Consider the following 19,269-nt stretch of genomic DNA (forward strand, 5'->3'; position numbering starts at 1 on the left):
AAAGTACCATAATTCTTTCAGGAATTAGAATTAAAATGATTTCGTTCATGAAATCTGTCCCTGGTATCCCTGCACCTCTGTATGCCATTGAAATGGATTGATTTAAAACCTAGTGTTAATAATGATATTTTAAAAACTAAAATACATGTTAACTAATTATTTAATCATTATTACATTATATCTTAAATGTGAAATATTTTGTACCAACAAAAGAAAATATTAAAGTAAATAATCTATGTTCTGGAGATTCTTTGTTTTTTTTCAACAATTATCCTTTGAAACAAATTTAAAATTATCAATTCCTATTCATTGTAAAAATGAAGGGTGTTTAAAAATTAAGATGTGCATGTTATAAGATGTTACATCATTATAAATGTTTTGTTTATTTACTAACTTCCCCTATAACTTTTTTTCAATTAAGATATTTATTAATAAAAGTTATTAAAAAGATTAAATTATTTATATCATTAACAGAATAGAAGAAAAGTTGGAAAGTCACATTCAATATTTTGTCAAGAAATTACAAAAATAGGTACTTTATTTACGTCGCACTAGAGCTGCATAATGACATGAATTATGCGTATGACTGTTAATGGAAGGATACTTAAAAACATAATTCAAATTCAATAAAACTTTATAAAATAATATAAATAAAAAATTTTATAAAACAATATAATGTTCGTTTTGGAACCAAAATTATAACTTCTAGGAAAATACATATTTTATAATGTTTAATAATTCACCATTCATAATCATATCTTTTTATTTACATATTGAACTTAAATTCTTTCAGCACAAAATAAATAACATGTTTCAAAGGAAAACACGTTTCTGGGTTAGGTTTTTAAAAGAAAAACATACAAAAATAGAAGAGTTATAACTTCATAGTTGGGGGAGCGATAAAAGAAACTATTGGTACTCTTAAGAAAATAAAACTTACCTAGACATCACACTCTTTATTAAAATAATGTGATGATACTTCGACTAACGAAATTAGCTGATAATACTTTTTTGTTGGGTTTCATAAAAATCGCACTGTAATTTCATCAACCACCGGCATATTTCAATTCATATCAGCAGCATTGTTAGATTTTTCAGAAGGGGCACATGCGCATAAACCAATTTTGTTTTTGACGTCATTGCGTAAATCGTTTTCCCGAGAATGAGGGGAAAAATCAAATATTCCCTGGCAATAGGCTGAGGACCATTGGGATTTGGAATCGTGCAGTCCGATCAGACCACTATGAAGGATATCCACTTGAGCTATGAATGTGGTATATCTCGGCTTTTGGCGCGAAGCGCCACTTACCGATTCATCTAAAATGTAGTGACATAAGCTAGAGAGTCCATAAGTTAAACTAGTTAAGTCCATAAACAAGTTAGTCCATAAGTTAAACTAGAAAGTTCAGATAACATCTTTGTTGGAGTAAAACTTAAGTTGAAAGGATGGAGCATCACTGGGAAGGGGAAGACCCCTTTACTAGAGTTTGTAGCAGGTTTAGCACATCTTGATCTTTCATGAGCTCTTGCAGTTCTTTCATTCGTGACACTAAGCGGTGGGCTGATGTTGCAGGAGTTCGGTCATTTGTTTTCTTTCTGCTGGGGCGGGCCTCGCACCCAGAGAAGTTCGATGTGTGATTCTTTCCGCAATTGCAGCAGGTTGCTGGTGTTTCTCTGCTCTTCGTACACTGAAACGAAAAGTGCCTTCCGGCACATTTCATACATCTTTGCTTCTCTGTGCACGTTCGCTGAGATGTCCATATCCTTGGCACCGGAAACATTGTAGCGGCCGGCGGCCGCCATGGAATTTCTCGACGCTAACCGGGTTCTGCTTGATTTTGTCCGTAAAGTAGACTTTGTCGTGGTTGGCTAGCTTCGGCAGGATAACTAGAAAGAGGGGGAGGAGCCCATAGGCTCCGCCCACCCTCTTCTGGAACTGAACAACTTTAGGATATCCACTTACTGAATGAGTCATTTAATACAAAATATATTTAAAATAAGAAAGTGGTAGCACATATATGACTAAAAATTAATTTTATTTATGAATATTATTGGATTGCCTTATTCACTTGTCAATCACTACAGATTCAATTCTCAAATATATAATATACACTTCTCTAAATTATTTTTATAAGAGGTTTTGGGCTCATGCGCTCAACACATTGGATGCTGGATATTGGGGTTATCTCGGCGTTTGGCGCGAAGCGCCACTAACCGATTCATCGATTCTGTTTTGTTGTATTCTGGGAGGTCCTATATATCTTTGAAGTTGTAGTATGTTGTAACAAGTCAAGTCCTTAAAGAAGTAAATCTTTAGTTTTGAAGGGAAAATCATCTTTGGAATGGGGAGATCCCCTTGAGTAGAGTTGTATGATAGCGCTCAACACATTCCTGCCAATTCTTCCGGATGATTTTATTTTCATATTTAAAGTGGTAGCAATACTCAGGTTATTCCAATTAACTTTTTGAATTATAATGATAATTATAAATGAGTTTGACCACCACTACGTATAAATAATTATAATAAATATATCAAAGCATAATAATCCTTGTGCAAGCTAATTTCAACGGGATTAAAATATAAATATATTTTTGAATCAGATTGCTTTTCGTTCATTGTTTTACAACCACTCTGAAAATCCATTCTCGGAAAGAATGTAAGTTGGCAGGTATGCACAACAGGTTCACTTTTTAAACAGTCTGCGCGGACTACTTATAAAAGACCGTGTGGAGGCTTCTTGATGTAGGAGGTGAAGGTTCTAGTGCGACTTAAATAAAGTACTCCATAAAAAGAAAATGCCGGAACAAAACTCCTATAGCCTTTCCCTCTTTTCGGTGCCCAGGAACTCTATTAGACAGTTTGGTTACGCACATAATTCAAGGTAGATATTTGACTTCTCCGAGACAGAATTTCACTCATTCAAATTCGAAGGATTCGAAGTCAGTTCAACATAACGAACAATTTCATCCCGTCAACCTTATTCCAAAACTTGTCTGCAATATTTATGCCCAAGTTCGTACCGATTTCAATATTCTGATTTATTGAACAAAATAGAGGGTGAAAATGGGTAGCGAAAGGTGGTTTCACATACGTTTACAGTAGCATGCGTATGCTTATGAAAAGATGCAGGGGAATTCGATTCCTATATACCCTTTGTTTCTCATTTGTTCCCTAAATGTGTGGCCCACGAAAAAAAGGAAGAAAGAGAACGAGACTCACAGTTTTGGCTGTATATAATTTGCCTCCATTTCTTAATAAAGTTGATGCCAGCAGTTTTTAAATAAAAAAAAGAAAATGCTAGAGCTCACTTAAAAACTAATAAATATAAAATTGGAAATACTAGAAAAGCTACAAGCAAATAGATATATACGTAAATTCAATCCTCTCACCTGAATTAAGTTGGATAAATTAGGTTGAATTAGGTTGGAGGAGCAAAAGAACCATGTCTTTTATACAAATTAACTATTTGTTATAAATATTTATATTGAAGAAAAATATTAGAAGAACTGTTCATTTGTATAAAAGGTCATAATAGAGAAAAACAACGACGACACAGAAGTTGTATAAAATTGTTTTTTTTTTCTTTCTTTCTTTTTACTTTTTTTGCAGGGGGACCCAGGACTTCCTGGATTTCCAGGAGTGAAAGTAAGAAAAACAATGCTTTTTTTTCATAATATTGTAGATTATAAAATATTTATTTATGGCTATTTGTAACTGAATTGATATTAGTTATATTTGAAAACGATTATTCATGGTGTAACTTTTTTTTATGCTGCTATATAACATACAAATAATGAATAAACTATGCAATGCCATAAAATCACTTCCAATTCTTATCAGTGCATTCTTATTGGCCCGAATGATCAAATTTTCTTAGATAAAGTTCCACGTTTCTTTATTTGTCATTAGTATTAAAGTAATAAAAGCATTGAAATATTGATGACTCTGTGCAAAGACAATGAACTGTCAGTGTAAAGATCTGAAGTTCAAATTCCATAACTGCCTTAAAACAAATCTAGCTTCAGATCGATTAGTACCAGTTTCTCTAGAAAGTAAAGGAGAAAATGGTACCAGCCTGGATGATTGGTTCAGATCGATTAGTACCAGTTTCTCTAGAAAGTAAAGGTGAAAATGGTACCAGCCTGGACGATTGGTTCAGATCGATTATTACCAGCTTGTCCGGAAAGTAAAGGTGGCCAGTGGTATCAGCCTGGACGATTGGTTCATGTTGATTGATACTAGCTTGTCTAAGAAATAAAGGTGACCAAGGGTACCAATCTGGACGATTAGTTCCGATCCATTGACGCCAGCTTGCATGAGAAGTAAAGGAGACCAGTGGTGCAAGCCTCTACGATTGGTTCAGATCCATTGGTACCAGCTTGCTCGGGAAGTAAAGGTGACCATTGTACAATATGTGACCTCATTGCCAACGTCACGGCATTGGTCATCTAATTGTGTAGCTTAACCTTCATGATCCCAGTAGTCCACAAAGTTCATTAACGGGAATGTTTTACTCATAAAAGTATTGTTTAGCCATTTATTTTATAAGAATTTAACTGCAATGTACATTCATCTTTTTTTCTAAGTTTTCTCTTCCCTTGTTGCGTTTTTGATAGTGTTTGTCTTACATTAACCCTAATGCTAAATTCTTTTCAACCCCTAGGGACACAATGAATTACAGTGAAATTTTTGCACTTGCACTTTGAAGTTGAAATAGCGTTATTATTAGAGTAAGGAAGAAGCATAACCTTACGCTTAGACTTAAACTGAGGTTATATAAGGAGCACCTGTCCGCGAAGCGGACACTCCACTCCTTCATCATGACGTAGTGCCTTTAGGCTCCTGTAGTACTGTCGTTAGCAAGAGATACAAGAGAAGTAGCAGAAGCTTTGGGCAAGTTTATACTCTGTGTCTGGCTTAATAAATGTGTGATTGTAGATCAAAATAGATTATAACCTTACGCAAACTCTCTCAATTATTATTATTATACAAAGGCTTAAAACTAAAACTGGTATTTACTTCAGTGGTTATACTTCATTTACTTTTTAATTTAATAAATTCAATTTATAATGATAAATACTACTCTTTATTCTGTCATTTTAAACAAATATATAAAGTCTAATGATGGGAAGATTTGAAATGCATACAGCATTAAATAAACTAACCTTACTTTATTTGTTATATCAGTTTATTCAGTTTTGCGAACTTCTATAACTTCCGGGTAGGCATGTATGCCAAGGTTGGCATGTCTTCTTATTGACAAGTACGGCTGGGCGTTGAGAAATTTCGATGTGTTTGAGTTCGTATGGTATCTCAAATATGCAATTCGTTTTATTATGATGATGTGGTATGACGTGACTAGGATAAAAGGACAAAGTTTTTTGATTCATTTGAAAACATTAATGTCTGAAGACTTATAAAACTATTGAAAGATAAATTTTAAAAAAAAGATCCTTTAAAAACAGTAATTCAAGAAATATAAATCTTCTAATTGTATTCATTATCTTTGCAGGGTGAACGCGGATTCCCAGGACTTCCAGGATATCCAGGATTGAGAGTGAGGAAATAGAAATGAATATATTATTATATACTAAATGAATTGTATACCCTAATATATTATTATATACTAGATGAATACCCGTTCTTCGTACGGGGGGACAAGTATCCCAAATATTCTGTGAAATATATTAATTAACTTTAAAGCAACCCTCTAGTAATAATTTTTTTTTGTTGTTAACAAATTTGTTACATTTTCTTTTTCGATCACTTCCATTATTAAATTTCCCCTCCCGCTCATAATATACCTAAGTACAATAAACTAAATTTTATTATTGCTGCTCTTTTTTTAAAAAATTAAAACACGTAAAAGACTCGGATGTCTTAATAATAAGCCGTTGGTCTCGAGAGGTTACTCGGAAAATCNATATACACTATCTGGCCATTAATGACCGGACAACCCTCATTTCGGATACATGAGGTGCTAGTATCAAGTCAGTAGGGCGTAGGGCCTCCACGCGCCCGAATCACAGCTTTAACCCTTCTAGAAAGGCTATCCACTAGGTGCTGGTACACGGCGGCAGGTATTGCCCGCCATTCCTTCTGTAAAATGGCGAAGAGTTGAGTGGTGGTTTTGGGGCGTTGTGGTCTGGCCCTCAACCGGCTCTCCAACTCATCCCAGAGTTGCTCATTTGGATTGATGTCGGGACTTTGGGATGGCCAGTCAAGCTCTTGCACCCCCATTTCATCAAACCAGTACGTGATGGCATGTGCTTTATGAATGGCAGCGTTATCGTGTTGAAACACAAACGGGCCATTAACGAACTGTTGCCACAGGATGGGAAGCGCCGAATTGTTCAGGATGTCTCTATATCCTTCTGCGTTCAGGGTTCTACGCACTAACACCAAGGGTCCAAGGCCAAACCACGAGAAACAGGACCACACCATAATTCCTCTACCGCCGAAGCTCACAGTGTCTGGTCATTAATGGCTAGATAGTGTATATAAATTATTAGACGCACTATAAGATTTTATGTAAAATATGTTGGGAATTCTATGTTGTTTTAACGCGACTGAAACCAGGTTTGCACTTGTTCACGTTCGTGTATCAATTGGTTTACATTGCAATGTAATACGTTAAAAATAAATACAAATAGAAAGCGTATAAAAAATCTCCTGAATGAAAACCCATTGCATGTATTTTTAAATATAAAAATATTGCAAATGGACATGTGCGAAACATGTGATTACCCGTGCAAAACATGTAATTATAAAGACACTACAGTGCGTCTGATAATTTGGTCTAACTATTATAATGTACTAATATAATACCTGTCCGGACTAATATAATGCCTGGGGCCGGGATAGCCTGGTCGGTAGGGCGCTGGGCCCATATCCAAGAGGTCGTGGGTTCGATCCTCGCCGGCCGAAGACTCCCCGTGTAGTAAATGGTGACTGATGCACGTTAAATCTGTCGAGTCTCAAAGTCCTCCATGTTCCCACAACAAATCAATACCTCTGGGGGTACTGATCCAGGAGTTTCCTTGTCTTCTGGATTGGTTCAAAATTACAAGGCTACGGAGTTGAACGTAAGTAGTCGTAAACCCATGAAATTGGGTCGGCTGTTCAACGACGGTTATAAAATAAAATAAAATAATATAATACCTGATGAATAAATATTCTATATTTATATAATATCGACGACTTGTTTCAGGTGCTCAAATATAGATGCCCGTTTTCAAGGTATGTCAGAAGTGAATGTGAAAAAAAATTTATTAATTTAAAATATAAAACGTGAAGTTGCTAATGGAAAATAAAGGTGCGAAACAAAGCTATAAAAACTGAAGAGTGAAACGAAAATAACGATGGAAAAAAACTGTTTAGGCGCTCGAGAAGATCTTTTTCAAATGACGTTTTTAGTTTAGTTTATTTTTTAAATAAAGAAGTTTATAAAGAACGTGTGCGTTTATATACAGGTATATACACTTCTCTATTCCTTTGAAAATAAAACTTAGACAGCAAAACAGACGGCCTTAACGTATCACATCATATCTTCATTTGTATTATCGCCTTTTACCTACCACTTCTTACGTGGCAGAAAAGTGGGAATACTTAGTATTCACTGGAATTTTTAATTTAAAAATAACCCTGGTTAGGAATGCATTATTAAATTGCACAGAACCTGAAGCTTATAAAGAGAAACCGATTGCAAATTTGAAATCAGTGGCATGAAAATATTTAATATCCATCCAAAAATCTTATGCAGCAAAAAAACACTATTTTCCCCCAGTATTGTGTTTAAATATTAAATTTGTATTTTTTTTGTGTGACAAAGCAGAGAAATTTTTTATATTTATTTTTTACCATTAAAGGGCGATGATGGACCACCAGGAGTTCCAGGACGGAAAGTAAGAAATTCGACGAATCTTATTTTTCTTAATTGTATTGTATACCACGCAAGAAATATTGTATACTAAGAAAAAATTCGACATTTCTTATTTTTCTTAATATTGTATACTACGCAATACAATAGGATTCATGATTAACGATGAACTCAGGAAATAGGAATACTTTCGCTACGATAAATCATAATTCAAAATCAGTATGGCTGCTCAAACTTTTTTAACGAAATAGCTAATGATTTTGATATTTTCAATGTGTCTCTTACTGTTTCTTTTTTTTTAAAATCATGTTTAAATGTTTTATTCCTGCAATGATGTACTTTTTTCCCCTTTGCTCACCATTTTAAACTGGAAATTTTTTTTATGTTTTTTTTCTTTAAAATAAAAATAAATAAATAAATATTTGACATCAAATTCACGGAAAAGTGTGCCATAAGAGGCATAAAAATACCACGAAAGTACCCTTTCTAAACCCAAGTCAAAATTTTTGATGGTTTTCCATTTATGGACCAACATACTTTTTATGGTAACCATCAGTTTATTCCATCATGAGCCATTATATTTTTTGACAGTTCCCAATAAAAGTAACCATCACCGCAATGTAGTAATTCGAACTGATTTATGATGATTGTGATGGTTTTTACATGCTAAACCACCAGAAATTTCCATCATAGTTTCTTAGAAATCAGATGTTGAAACAATCACCATCCCGATGTAGGAATTTGGACTGATTTATGATGGTTCAACATAAAAAAAATTGTTTTGATGGTATATTTCTGAGAACCAACAAGATTTCCAATTAACACGTTCACGCCGGGAAAAGTGAGAATACTGGCACGGGAAAAGAGAAAATACTGGTAGAAAAACTATTTCAATATTGGAAAATATTCGGGAGGAGTTAATCTATTCTCAACAATAACAATTCACTGTAAGGAAATATATCACCAGAGATGCCAACTTGCTCCGGACAGAGAATTAATATTTTCGAATGGTAGTTTATTAATTGTGATTTTTGGTTTAATAAATTCAATTTAGTAGATTTTTATCCACCACTATTTCAAAATAATTCAAAGACTTATATAATTCGCCACTTGGCTGTAATTAATTCATGCTAATCCTTTTAAAAAGTAAGAAAAATTCGTCAAATATTTTCACATTTTAATTGTATTTATTCATCGTTTTTTAAATTATTTTAGCTTGTCCGGAGCAGTTGGCATCTCTGTATCACGGCGAAGAAGCAATTCAATATAAAAATTGCATCCGTTAAAAACAATTGATAGTTATGGATTTTTATTATTCCCGGAAAAAAACTAAAAAATGAAATTTATTTGTTACCAGTTTTTACTCCAGGGCGCCGTCAAGATGAGAAAATCTAGCGTGACCCACCGGTGGATCACCCCGGAGTGAACGTGTTAAAATATCATAGAAATGCATGATTGGAACCACCACGAAACATCATGGATTGCTGGCTCATGAGAATAAATTTTTTTATGGTTACCCATCATTTTTTTTCTTTTTAATAACGGCAGGCGCTGAAGTTTCGTTCTTCGCCTTAGAAGATGCCGGAAGTGTTGCTCATTTATCGTTACCCAGTTGGCACCTGTGAACCAAAGTCAAGCAGGCGAGCAGCATTACCCACGCCACACTGCCACAAATACCCGTTCATAGGGTGGGCCACATTCATACATTCACACATCAGAAGACAACACAGAGAGAGACAAACATCCATGCCCAGAGCGGGATTCGAACCCGCAGCCATTGACTTCGCAGTCAGGCACGCTAACCACTCGGCCACCTGGCCGGCTACCCATCATTGTATTAGATTAGAATCATGGGTTGATGAAAGTTTGTTGACATATCAAAAATCATGAACACATAATGGAAAATGTTGGATGATGGTGACCATCAAATGATGTTAGACCATTATGAATCTCACTGAAACCAAGATAAACCATCAAAATTTTCTGATGAAACCATCAAGAATTTTGATTTGGTTATGGAAGTTAAATATTTTTTTGTTGATAATACTGAAAGAGAACGATAAACGAAAGAGAACGAAAAAGGATAATACTGAAAGAGAATACGAAAGTAGCTAGTTTTTTCTTAGCAATCCACACTCACATAAAGGTGTACAAAATATTTATTCCTTTGCAGGGTGATCGTGGACTTGATGGATTTCCTGGACCAAAAGTGAGTTATTCTTTGATGATGTTTTTCCATTATTTTACATATTAAGCAATATTTATTTATTATTATTAATTTTATGTAATTAGAAATATTTCATAACAGCTCGTAAAAAAATATTAACAATTATATGTTAACAATATTTTGTTGTATGTTTCATTTTTTGCCAGAAACAATCGAACATTAATCTGCAATGAGTGGTTAATTATCATAGTGACTATTAATCATAGTAATCATACTAGGCAATATTAAGTTAATTTGTTACTTAGTGATCCAATCATAAAAAGTTCAAAATACCTGTATCAAATGAAACCAGAACCAAAATATAAAAGAAGATATGATACCACTATTTCGCCATCATGAAAGTTTAGATGCCAACTTGCTCGGGACAGCAAATATATATTTTAACGTGGTAGTTTATCAATTTTGATACTTGGTTTAATAAATTCAATTTAGCAGTTTTTTATCTACCACTATTTTTAAATAACTTGTTAGCTTATATAATGCTACTCCGTTGGAAACAACAAGCTGTAACAAAACGAATGAAAAAAAAACCAAAAGCAAGCGATAATAATCAAGTAATTGTCAAATTTACTTGGTAGTTACTTACAATTTATTTAGTTATTTTGGCGTCTCCGGAGCAGTTGACATCTGTAGATAAAGGACATTTTTAAACTAGTAGGAAAACTTTATTCGAAACACAATCTCTTAAAGAGATAATAATCTCATTTTTCTTGTTAATAGCTCGTTTAAAGTTTTTATTTTTTCTTTATTAAATATTTACTGACAATCAATGTGTGTATTCTTTATTATTTTCATTTTTGAAAACGATTTTAACCATGTATTTTAAGAATGATGAATACGCTCACCTTGCATGCAATATTATTAAAAAAATACACGTTATTAAAGTCTACACCAATCCGAAGAGTTTAACCACACGTCCTTATTCAAAGCCAGTTTCGGAAATAGATTTTAACACTAGTAACTCTTTGAGACACGCGAGTCAGGTGTCTCAAAGAGTTCTACAGAACATAATATATATATACGGAATATGTCCAGTCATAGTCTGAAAAGGAATATAGCTAGTGTTCAAAAACACAGGCATCATCTTAGGAAGAAAGAACACTTTTAGTTCAAAATCTAATTTCGTTAAAATTTCCGATATTTGGCCCATTAAGTCGGCAGTTATAGAATTTTCCATAGCATAGTTTCCATTTTAAGCATAGTTATAACATTTTCCCTGTATTTTAATGAATTAGGCTTTGCATACTTCTGGTAAAAGATAACGTTTTCGCTCTAATATAAAATGTGATGACTCAGTGATAGCCGCTATGGCTCAATATTAAAGGCACTGAACTTTGAAGGGCATTGAGTCGTTGTGTAAAACTGAGATTCGATCTCCAGTGGCGACATAAAGCCCACCTTGCTTCAGATCGAGATGTTCCTACTTTATAGGTACCAAACGGTATCGAAATTATTTTTGCATTTTTGTTTTTATAGGGTGATCCTGGATTTCCAGGGCTACCAGGAATAAAAGTGAGTAAACGGTTAATATTAATTTCTTCAAAAAAAATATTTTATATATAAACAATCTCAAAAAAAAAATGTAAAGTTTCAGCAATGAATGCGTTCAGTGACAGAACAATGCTCTGCGTCGAATAAGAGTTCGCAGAATAATGTGTGTATTCATCCTTTTGTTTAATATGTGCAGATACATATTAGACAGAGCCATGCAAAAATTAGTTTCAGAAGGCAAACCGAATACAGACATATGTCGTCAAAGGTTATCCAGTTATGATTAAAGCTTATGTAAAGAAGTTTTCCAATTATGATTAAAGTTTAAGGTACGTATCAATATTATATTTGCCAACGACCCAGTAAAAACAAGCTCTATAAATTTCGAATTCATAACTTCTGTTCATGAAATGAGGAGATACAATCCAAGAGACACAACTTATGATATCTGTACTCATTCTTCACTTCGGCAGCCCTTGTAAAACAATAATGATGAAAGGAAAACATTACCACTATCTGGCAAACACAAGACGAGCTATTCTTAACAAATATGTCTCATGAGCCCCATCTTGATGGATCACTCACCTTGTGATTGCTACACTTTAGATACGATTTTATTTATATTTGAATTCTCGTTCTTAACCAATATGTCTCATGAGCTCCATCCTGATGGATAACTCTCTACTGATTCCCCAATCCATCTCCATTCAAAAATGTATTGATTGTCTGAAAGACCTGACACTAAAAGGCAAGCAAATCGTCTTCCAATGGATCCCGGGACATTGCGGGATTTGGGGTAATGAAAAAGCTGATTTCTTGGCCAAGAAAGGAACAACTATTGCCCAAACATCTCGTTGCTCCATCTCTCTGCACTCATTTAAATTGCTGGTCCGAAATCAATTCCGGAACATGCTCTCAGAGAATTTCCGTAAAAGCAATATACACAAAACCTGATTCAACCATATTTTAACTATCCCAAATCAGCCCAGGTTTAAGGCAGTCGCTCTATTTAGACTTGTAACTGGCCATGACTGTCTATCCAAACACCTTTTTAGTACAAACATTTTTGACTGTCCTAAATGCAAGCTCTGTCGCCTTGGGGAGGACATGGACTTGCCCCATATTTCCGTCTGTCCTGCGCTCATCTCCACTACTGTGTGTGGACGCTACTGGGAGGCTAGGGTCCGTATGGGCTAAGCATGTCACTATGCATTCTATTATATTTAGTATCTCTTTCTGCCTTGTTTTTCTTGTTATTTTATTCTTTTTGTTCTCTTAAATTGGCCTGCCACTGGAAATATTAAAAAAGATACGATTTTATTTATATTTGAATTCTCGTTCTTAACCAATATGTCTCATGAGTCCCATCCTGATGGATCACTCAACTTGTGATTGCTATACTTTAGATACGATTTTATTTATATTTGAATTCCCGTTCTTAACAAATATATCTCATTATAGATGTGCAATATTTGTAATTATTTGTAAATATTTTACGAAAACCGAAAGCATGCATTATTCTTTCAAATTGCTTTTCGAAACCCTGCAACAACAACAAATTTTTTTGATGAATAATATTCATCAAAACAAAAATAAAATTACGTGCCTAGGTATTTCTTGATATTTATTTAATTCAATTGGATCTTTCTCAATGATTTGTTTAGCGAAGTGCAGATTGAACCAAAATAGAACTTCTAAATTTTACTTTTAGAAATAATGAGTTATTAAGTTATCAAATCTTTTTATTGTGTACTTTTAGGGTCCCCCAGGTAGTGATGGATTTCCAGGAGCCCCTGGACTCATGGTAAGCTTCGAACATTCAAAATATTCAGTTATGGCATTGTATAAGTGTTTTATATTTTATCCCAAAATATTTACAGGGTGAATAGATAAGTGAGTTGAAAAATGGTTCCACCAGGTGCTAAAGATCAGGTATGTTGGCTTAAATTACTATTAGGTTAGTGATATCATCTTGACGGTTTCTATCCAGTTTAAGGAAACATTCAGGTCATAATCTACTACTTAAATTAATATTATATTAGTTACAAAAACCTCTTCTTCCCAGCCTGTCTCTTCAATCTCTCCCAATTTTAAAAAAAAAGTTAATAACACCGATTTAGACTACGATTTCAATTACTACTAGGTTTGTGACAAATGCATGCGAGGACCTACCACAGCTTGTATCGCTCTATCAAGTTTAAGGAAATGTTTTGAAACATTAGAGATATTAAGGCCTAAATTACTACTAGGTTAGTGACAAATGCATGCTGGGAGCTACCTCACCCGGTAACGCTCTGTCGAGTTGAAAACCTTTAAGTAATTCAGATCATAATCTACTACCTAAATTACTATTAGATAAATGTACAAAATATCCTCTTCAGTTTTTTAAGCCTGTAATTCTTTGTCAATTTAAAAAAAAAAAAGAAATGCTTCGACCTATATTACTACTATGTTAGCGACGATCTATCGAGTTTAAGCCAGTGTTTTGAAACAATAGAGATATTACGGGCTAAATGATAACTCTGTTAGTGACAAATGCATGTTGGGAGTTACCTCAGCTAGTAACGCTCTGCCAAGTTGAAAACTTTCAAATAATTCAGACCATAATCTGCTACTTAAATTACCATTAGATAAATTTACACAATCCCCCCTTCATTTTTTTTTAAATTGGAAGAGCCTGTAATTTAAAAAAAACTGTGACTAAATTATTATTAGACTAGTGACGCTTTAGCGATTTTAAGGAAGTGTTTCGAAATCGTACAGATATTATGGCCTAAATTACTATTAGGTTAAAAACAAAAGTCTCTCCTGAATAACATGTAGCACTATACCGAGTGTGAGGAAAGCTTCTTTAATCATACAGACTATAACCAACGACCTTAATAACTAACAGGTGAGAAACATAAATCTTCTTCATATAGCCTGTACCTAAAACTTTTTTAAATCAGACATAATCTACGACCTAATGATCTAAATTACTCCTAACTTAGTGGCACAAGTTACTGCTTGAATCATATTACCTATTGTGCTCTACTACTGAATATGAGTATGTTGCTCGCCCTTTAAGTTGTTTTTCTGGCAGAGCATAGCGAATCGAGAAGTTCCCCCGCGTTAGTGGTGTATTCTAAAGCTAGACTTCTTATTCTTTCTATATTCTTTGGCTTACTGTCTGCCAAAACTTCAAACTTAATTCCCTTTCGTTTTCTCTTTTGCAGGCGAAAAACTGTATACAATGATACATTTTTCTCAAGAAAAGCAAGTGAATACTCTTATTGCAGCCATAACAATTTCTGTAGTATTTAAGTAGAAAGTTTATACAAATAGAGAAGATAGCGCACCAGATCTTCAACAAGGAACCAAATTCTCACTGATACTTTTTTGTTTTAAAAGAATTCCTATTTCTGGGATTGCAGTAATATCAGAGCAAAACTACAACCATCGCTGTTATACGTAAACGAAAGGAAACAAAAAAAAATTAAGAAAAACTTTGACTGCGTTACATCAAGATTAGACTAAAAAAATATTTCTAAAAGATTGCGAATTTCGTTGCATTCCGCTGAACATACCATTCGCCATATTATAACTTTGAATTCTCTACGTCAAAATGTTATAAACCAACTTAAGCTCCTTTAAAATACTCTGAATTACTTGTTACTAAGACTTTCAGAAAATAATAGCTCCAAAATAATATTAATTTTTCAATAACTGAAGACATGTGATTGTATTTTGATTGTGAGTGTTCTGATTGATTCTGATTGATGGCTTGATTCTGATGGATGAAAATGAACTTTAAATTCATATTATAAAATATGCACGTCTTCATCTGAAATAATATAATAAAGACTTCGTCTTTGTGGGTAACTTTGTGTATCTTTCTTTATAACATTAGAACCACTCGAGGAAGAAAATAATGAAGACTTTGAATAAGATGAAGACTTTGTGAATATCTTTGTGTATCTTTCTTATAACACTAGAACCACTCGAGGTAATATCCTGATACTTGGACAGAAGCTAAAAGAGGCAATTTAAGCTTCCGATCTTTATAATCCTTCAATTAGTTGTTCCAGATTAACGTTGAGAAAATGAATTTTTCGAATTAGTTTTGCATTAGTTATTGTTCAAAATAAAACTATAGACTAATCTGTTTTTACAAATATTTAAAAAAAAACATCAGCGATGTTAGCTAACTTACAAACGGAATTTATTTCACGTTCTTTACACACACACGCACATATATATATATATATATATACAGGGTGGTCCTAAAATATCTGTCAAAAATGTAAAGGTAGGTAGAGGGGACATAAATAAGCATATTTCGGATAGGAATGTGTGTGCTGTAATGGCACATTAAAGCACTAGCTTGTAAAGCAGTATGAATCAGAGGAAACTGAAAAGACAAATAAAGACAAAAGAAAATAAAAATTTATCAACAGTTTACAAGAGGTACTCGAAAGAGCAGCCACCAACATCGATACAAGATTCACAGCCACGGCGCATGGATCGGCGTACATTAGAAAAGACGTTAGACATGTCGAGCACATGTAAAGCAGCAACAGACAAGCGGGCAACAAGATCTTCTTAATGGGACTCTCGTACACCAGGCTTTTAATATGACCCCAAAAGAAAAAATCCAAGCTGGTTAAATCAGGAGAACGCGGTGGCCAGGGAACTGAACCACCCCGTCCTATCCAATGCTGGCCGTAGACAGCGTCAAGGTGATTTCTGCCGCTCCCTGTTCATCCTCTGAGCAGCTAATTCATTTCCTTGTGCAGACCCATACATGAAATGCACGTCGGCAAGCTCCACATTGGTGAAACGATGCATGCTGTTTGAGATCCTTGCGGGAATCCAGCTAGCAAACGCTTTTATGCGCCGCAGTCATCACCGCACACACAATCCTATACGAAATAGGCTTATTTAAGTCTCCTCTACCTACCTTTACATTTTTGACACATATTTCAGGACCACCCTGTATATATATATATATATATATATATAATGTGTAGTTATAGGCAACAAAAGATTTCTTGTAAAATATTGAAAACAGTAATTTCAAAAACGTTACGAGCAACCTGCATATGCATATTGGGCAGAATAATTTTTTAGCTAAGCATCGATAAAAATCTTAGCATCCCAAACCACGGACATTTCGATCGATGTAAACGAATGTGTAAAAAGGAAACCTCGAACTTTCCAACAGTTTTACTAACAGTTATGCCATGTAAATTCTTCCAAAATGTCGTCGAATTACAGGCTTGGTTGGACGACTTTTTTGAGACGCCTCCGAGTGATTTCTATGAAAGAGGCATCGAAAAACTCGTTGAACGTTGGGAGGCAGTCGTAAACAACAACAGAGAGTACATTATTGATTAAATTGATGTTATGTCAAAAAAAATTTATAAAAAATATAAAAAAAAAAAAAAAAAAAAAANAAAAAAAAAAAAAAAAAAAAAAAAAAAAAAAAAAAAAAAAAAAAAAAAAAAACGCGGGAACTTATGCATTAACCCAATAGTTAAGCAATAAATAGTTTGTTTCAGTTTATTCATTCTTATAATCTTTTTTGAGGAAATATAAAAATGTGCCTTTGTTTATATTTTTATAATTAAATTTAATAAACATTTAAATTATTTATCACAAAAAATAAAAATTTCCGTTAGTTCATTTAAAAATTGAACTCAAATCCTCCGCAGAGATTCCTTAATAGAAATAATTTTGCTTAAATAATTGGAAAATTTAACAGGAAGTTAAACGCTGATCACAGTTCCCCAATTATGCCGTTGGTTATGATACTGTGCAACCTTAACCACTCTGGCCAACAACGGGCTGTTGCGGGAATTCTTTTCTTATCATTATTAAATACTGATTAAAGTAAAATTTAAGCAATCGAGTAATATTTATATAATAATTAATAATAAAAAAGATAATTTTTTTGAAAGAAAAAGGTTTTGAATTTGAAAAAGTAAAAAAAAAATAATAAATACTCTAGGAGTATATTAAATCGCAATTGTTGTTGTTAATTTACGTCGCACTAGAGCTGCACAATGGGCTATTGGCGACGGTCTGGGAAACATCCCGGAGAATGATCCGAAGACATCCCATCACAATTTTGATCCTCTGCGGAGGGGATGACACCCCCGCTTCGGTAGCCCAACGACCTGCACGTGAAGTCGAGCACTTTACGGTAGCACAGTTTAACAAGGACCAATACTGCACACCCTCGGTCCCTACGCAGACTGATCCATGTGGGTCACCCACCCGCACACTGACTGCAGCCAGTGATGCTTAACTTCGGTGATCTGCGGGGAACCGTGTCTTAACGATCAGTCCACTGCGGGACATATTAAATCACAAGATTGTGCCCTTGCTTTGCTGTAGCAAATAGTTCTGAACATTTTTAATAATTTTTTGCTTTTAACTGAGTAAGAAGTGATGTTCAGGCTTAAAAGAAAGTAGATATTTTTGACTGTAGTAAATTAACGCATACGCAAAGTGCATTGTAACTGCATTAAGTGCATAATACTGTCATTGTTGAGTGACCACTTGGATCAGTCCACGACTGGACCGAGGGTGTGCGGTATTGGTCCTTGTTAAACTGTTCTACCATAAAGTGCTCGACTTCGCGAGCAAGTCGTCGGACTACCGAATCGGGGGTGCCATCCCCTCAGAAGATCAAAATTGTGATGCATGTCTTCGGATCATCCTCAGGGATGCCCAGACCGTCGCCAATAGCCCATTGTGCAGCTCTTTTGCAACGTAAATAAACTACAACAACAGCAATTATACGTACAAATCAATATTTTTCATAAATATTTGGGTTTCCTCAAATCATGATTTTTTTTTTTTTTTTTTATGAAGAAGAAGCTTATCTGCTTTGTTATTGAATCCTAATTTGTAAATCTGATCCCCTTAAGTAAAGGGTTTAGGATTAGCCTAAATTATTCTCATTTTCCCATGATGCACGAGTCACAATGCTTTTGGTTTCCCGTGATGCACGAACCACAATGCTTTTCGTTTCCCATGATTCTCTTGGGTTTGTTTAGTTGACGAGACAGTGTGAGAGTTGTGTGTGTGTTTTCTTTTTCTTCTTCGTATTTTTCAAGTTTATATTGGTTAAAGGAAAAGCTAAAGAAGGGAAAAAATATATACAATTTTCCCAGTTTTTAAGATCGAAAAAAAATGATTACCAATTCCAAAACAAAGTCAAGACTTCAAAATAATTGAACTCAAGATATTGAATCGAGTTTTGGGTGACCAGGACAAAACGTTTATAATGTCCGATGTTGGACTCGATCACGTCACAAAAAGTAAGTAATGCTTCTAATTTTTGTTTCACATTCAGTTTTGCTGCTTTTGTACATGTTTTACAGTTTGAAATTACTTAATAGTTTCTAACAAAATTGAATACTTAAAAAATAAGAAATTGAAGTAACAACACAATATTGTGTGTTAAAATAACATTAAATTATTTTATAATGCACGAGTAAGCATTTAAATAAAACATTGCTACTTCATTAAAAAAAAAAAGAGCAGCGCATAATGAAATAATTAAGTTAAGTGAAATAGTGAGTTCAAATAACAGTGTGTAATGAAATACGTTGGTTTTAAATAAATCAGCATAGTACTAAGCAGTTGTAATTTTTGAAAAAAAACTAATAGCGCTAGTGTGTT

General features: G+C 34.1%; 1 protein-coding gene across 3 annotated transcripts in view; it reads left to right on the forward strand.

Annotated features, from left to right (window-relative positions):
- LOC107442639 (collagen alpha-1(III) chain-like) overlaps nt 1-15,459 on the forward strand; it is a 65,009-nt gene extending 49,550 nt beyond the window's left edge. For 2 of the 3 annotated variants that reach the window (XM_043053931.2, XM_043053932.2), the window contains 8 exons: nt 3,611-3,646; nt 5,514-5,558; nt 7,870-7,905; nt 10,054-10,089; nt 11,584-11,619; nt 13,358-13,402; nt 13,479-13,530; nt 14,814-15,459. In XM_043053931.2, coding sequence (XP_042909865.1) covers nt 3,611-3,646; nt 5,514-5,558; nt 7,870-7,905; nt 10,054-10,089; nt 11,584-11,619; nt 13,358-13,402; nt 13,479-13,487 — 243 coding nt within the window. In that variant the 3' untranslated portion in view covers nt 13,488-13,530; nt 14,814-15,459. The remainder of the gene's footprint in view (nt 1-3,610; nt 3,647-5,513; nt 5,559-7,869; nt 7,906-10,053; nt 10,090-11,583; nt 11,620-13,357; nt 13,403-13,478; nt 13,531-14,813) is intronic. The other variant, XM_043053934.2, reaches the window with a different exon arrangement.
- The last annotated feature ends 3,810 nt before the right edge of the window (nt 15,460-19,269 follow it).

The sequence above is a fragment of the Parasteatoda tepidariorum genome, chromosome 10 (genome assembly GCF_043381705.1).
Source record: "Parasteatoda tepidariorum isolate YZ-2023 chromosome 10, CAS_Ptep_4.0, whole genome shotgun sequence".
Classification (NCBI taxonomy): Eukaryota; Metazoa; Arthropoda; class Arachnida; order Araneae; family Theridiidae; genus Parasteatoda; species Parasteatoda tepidariorum.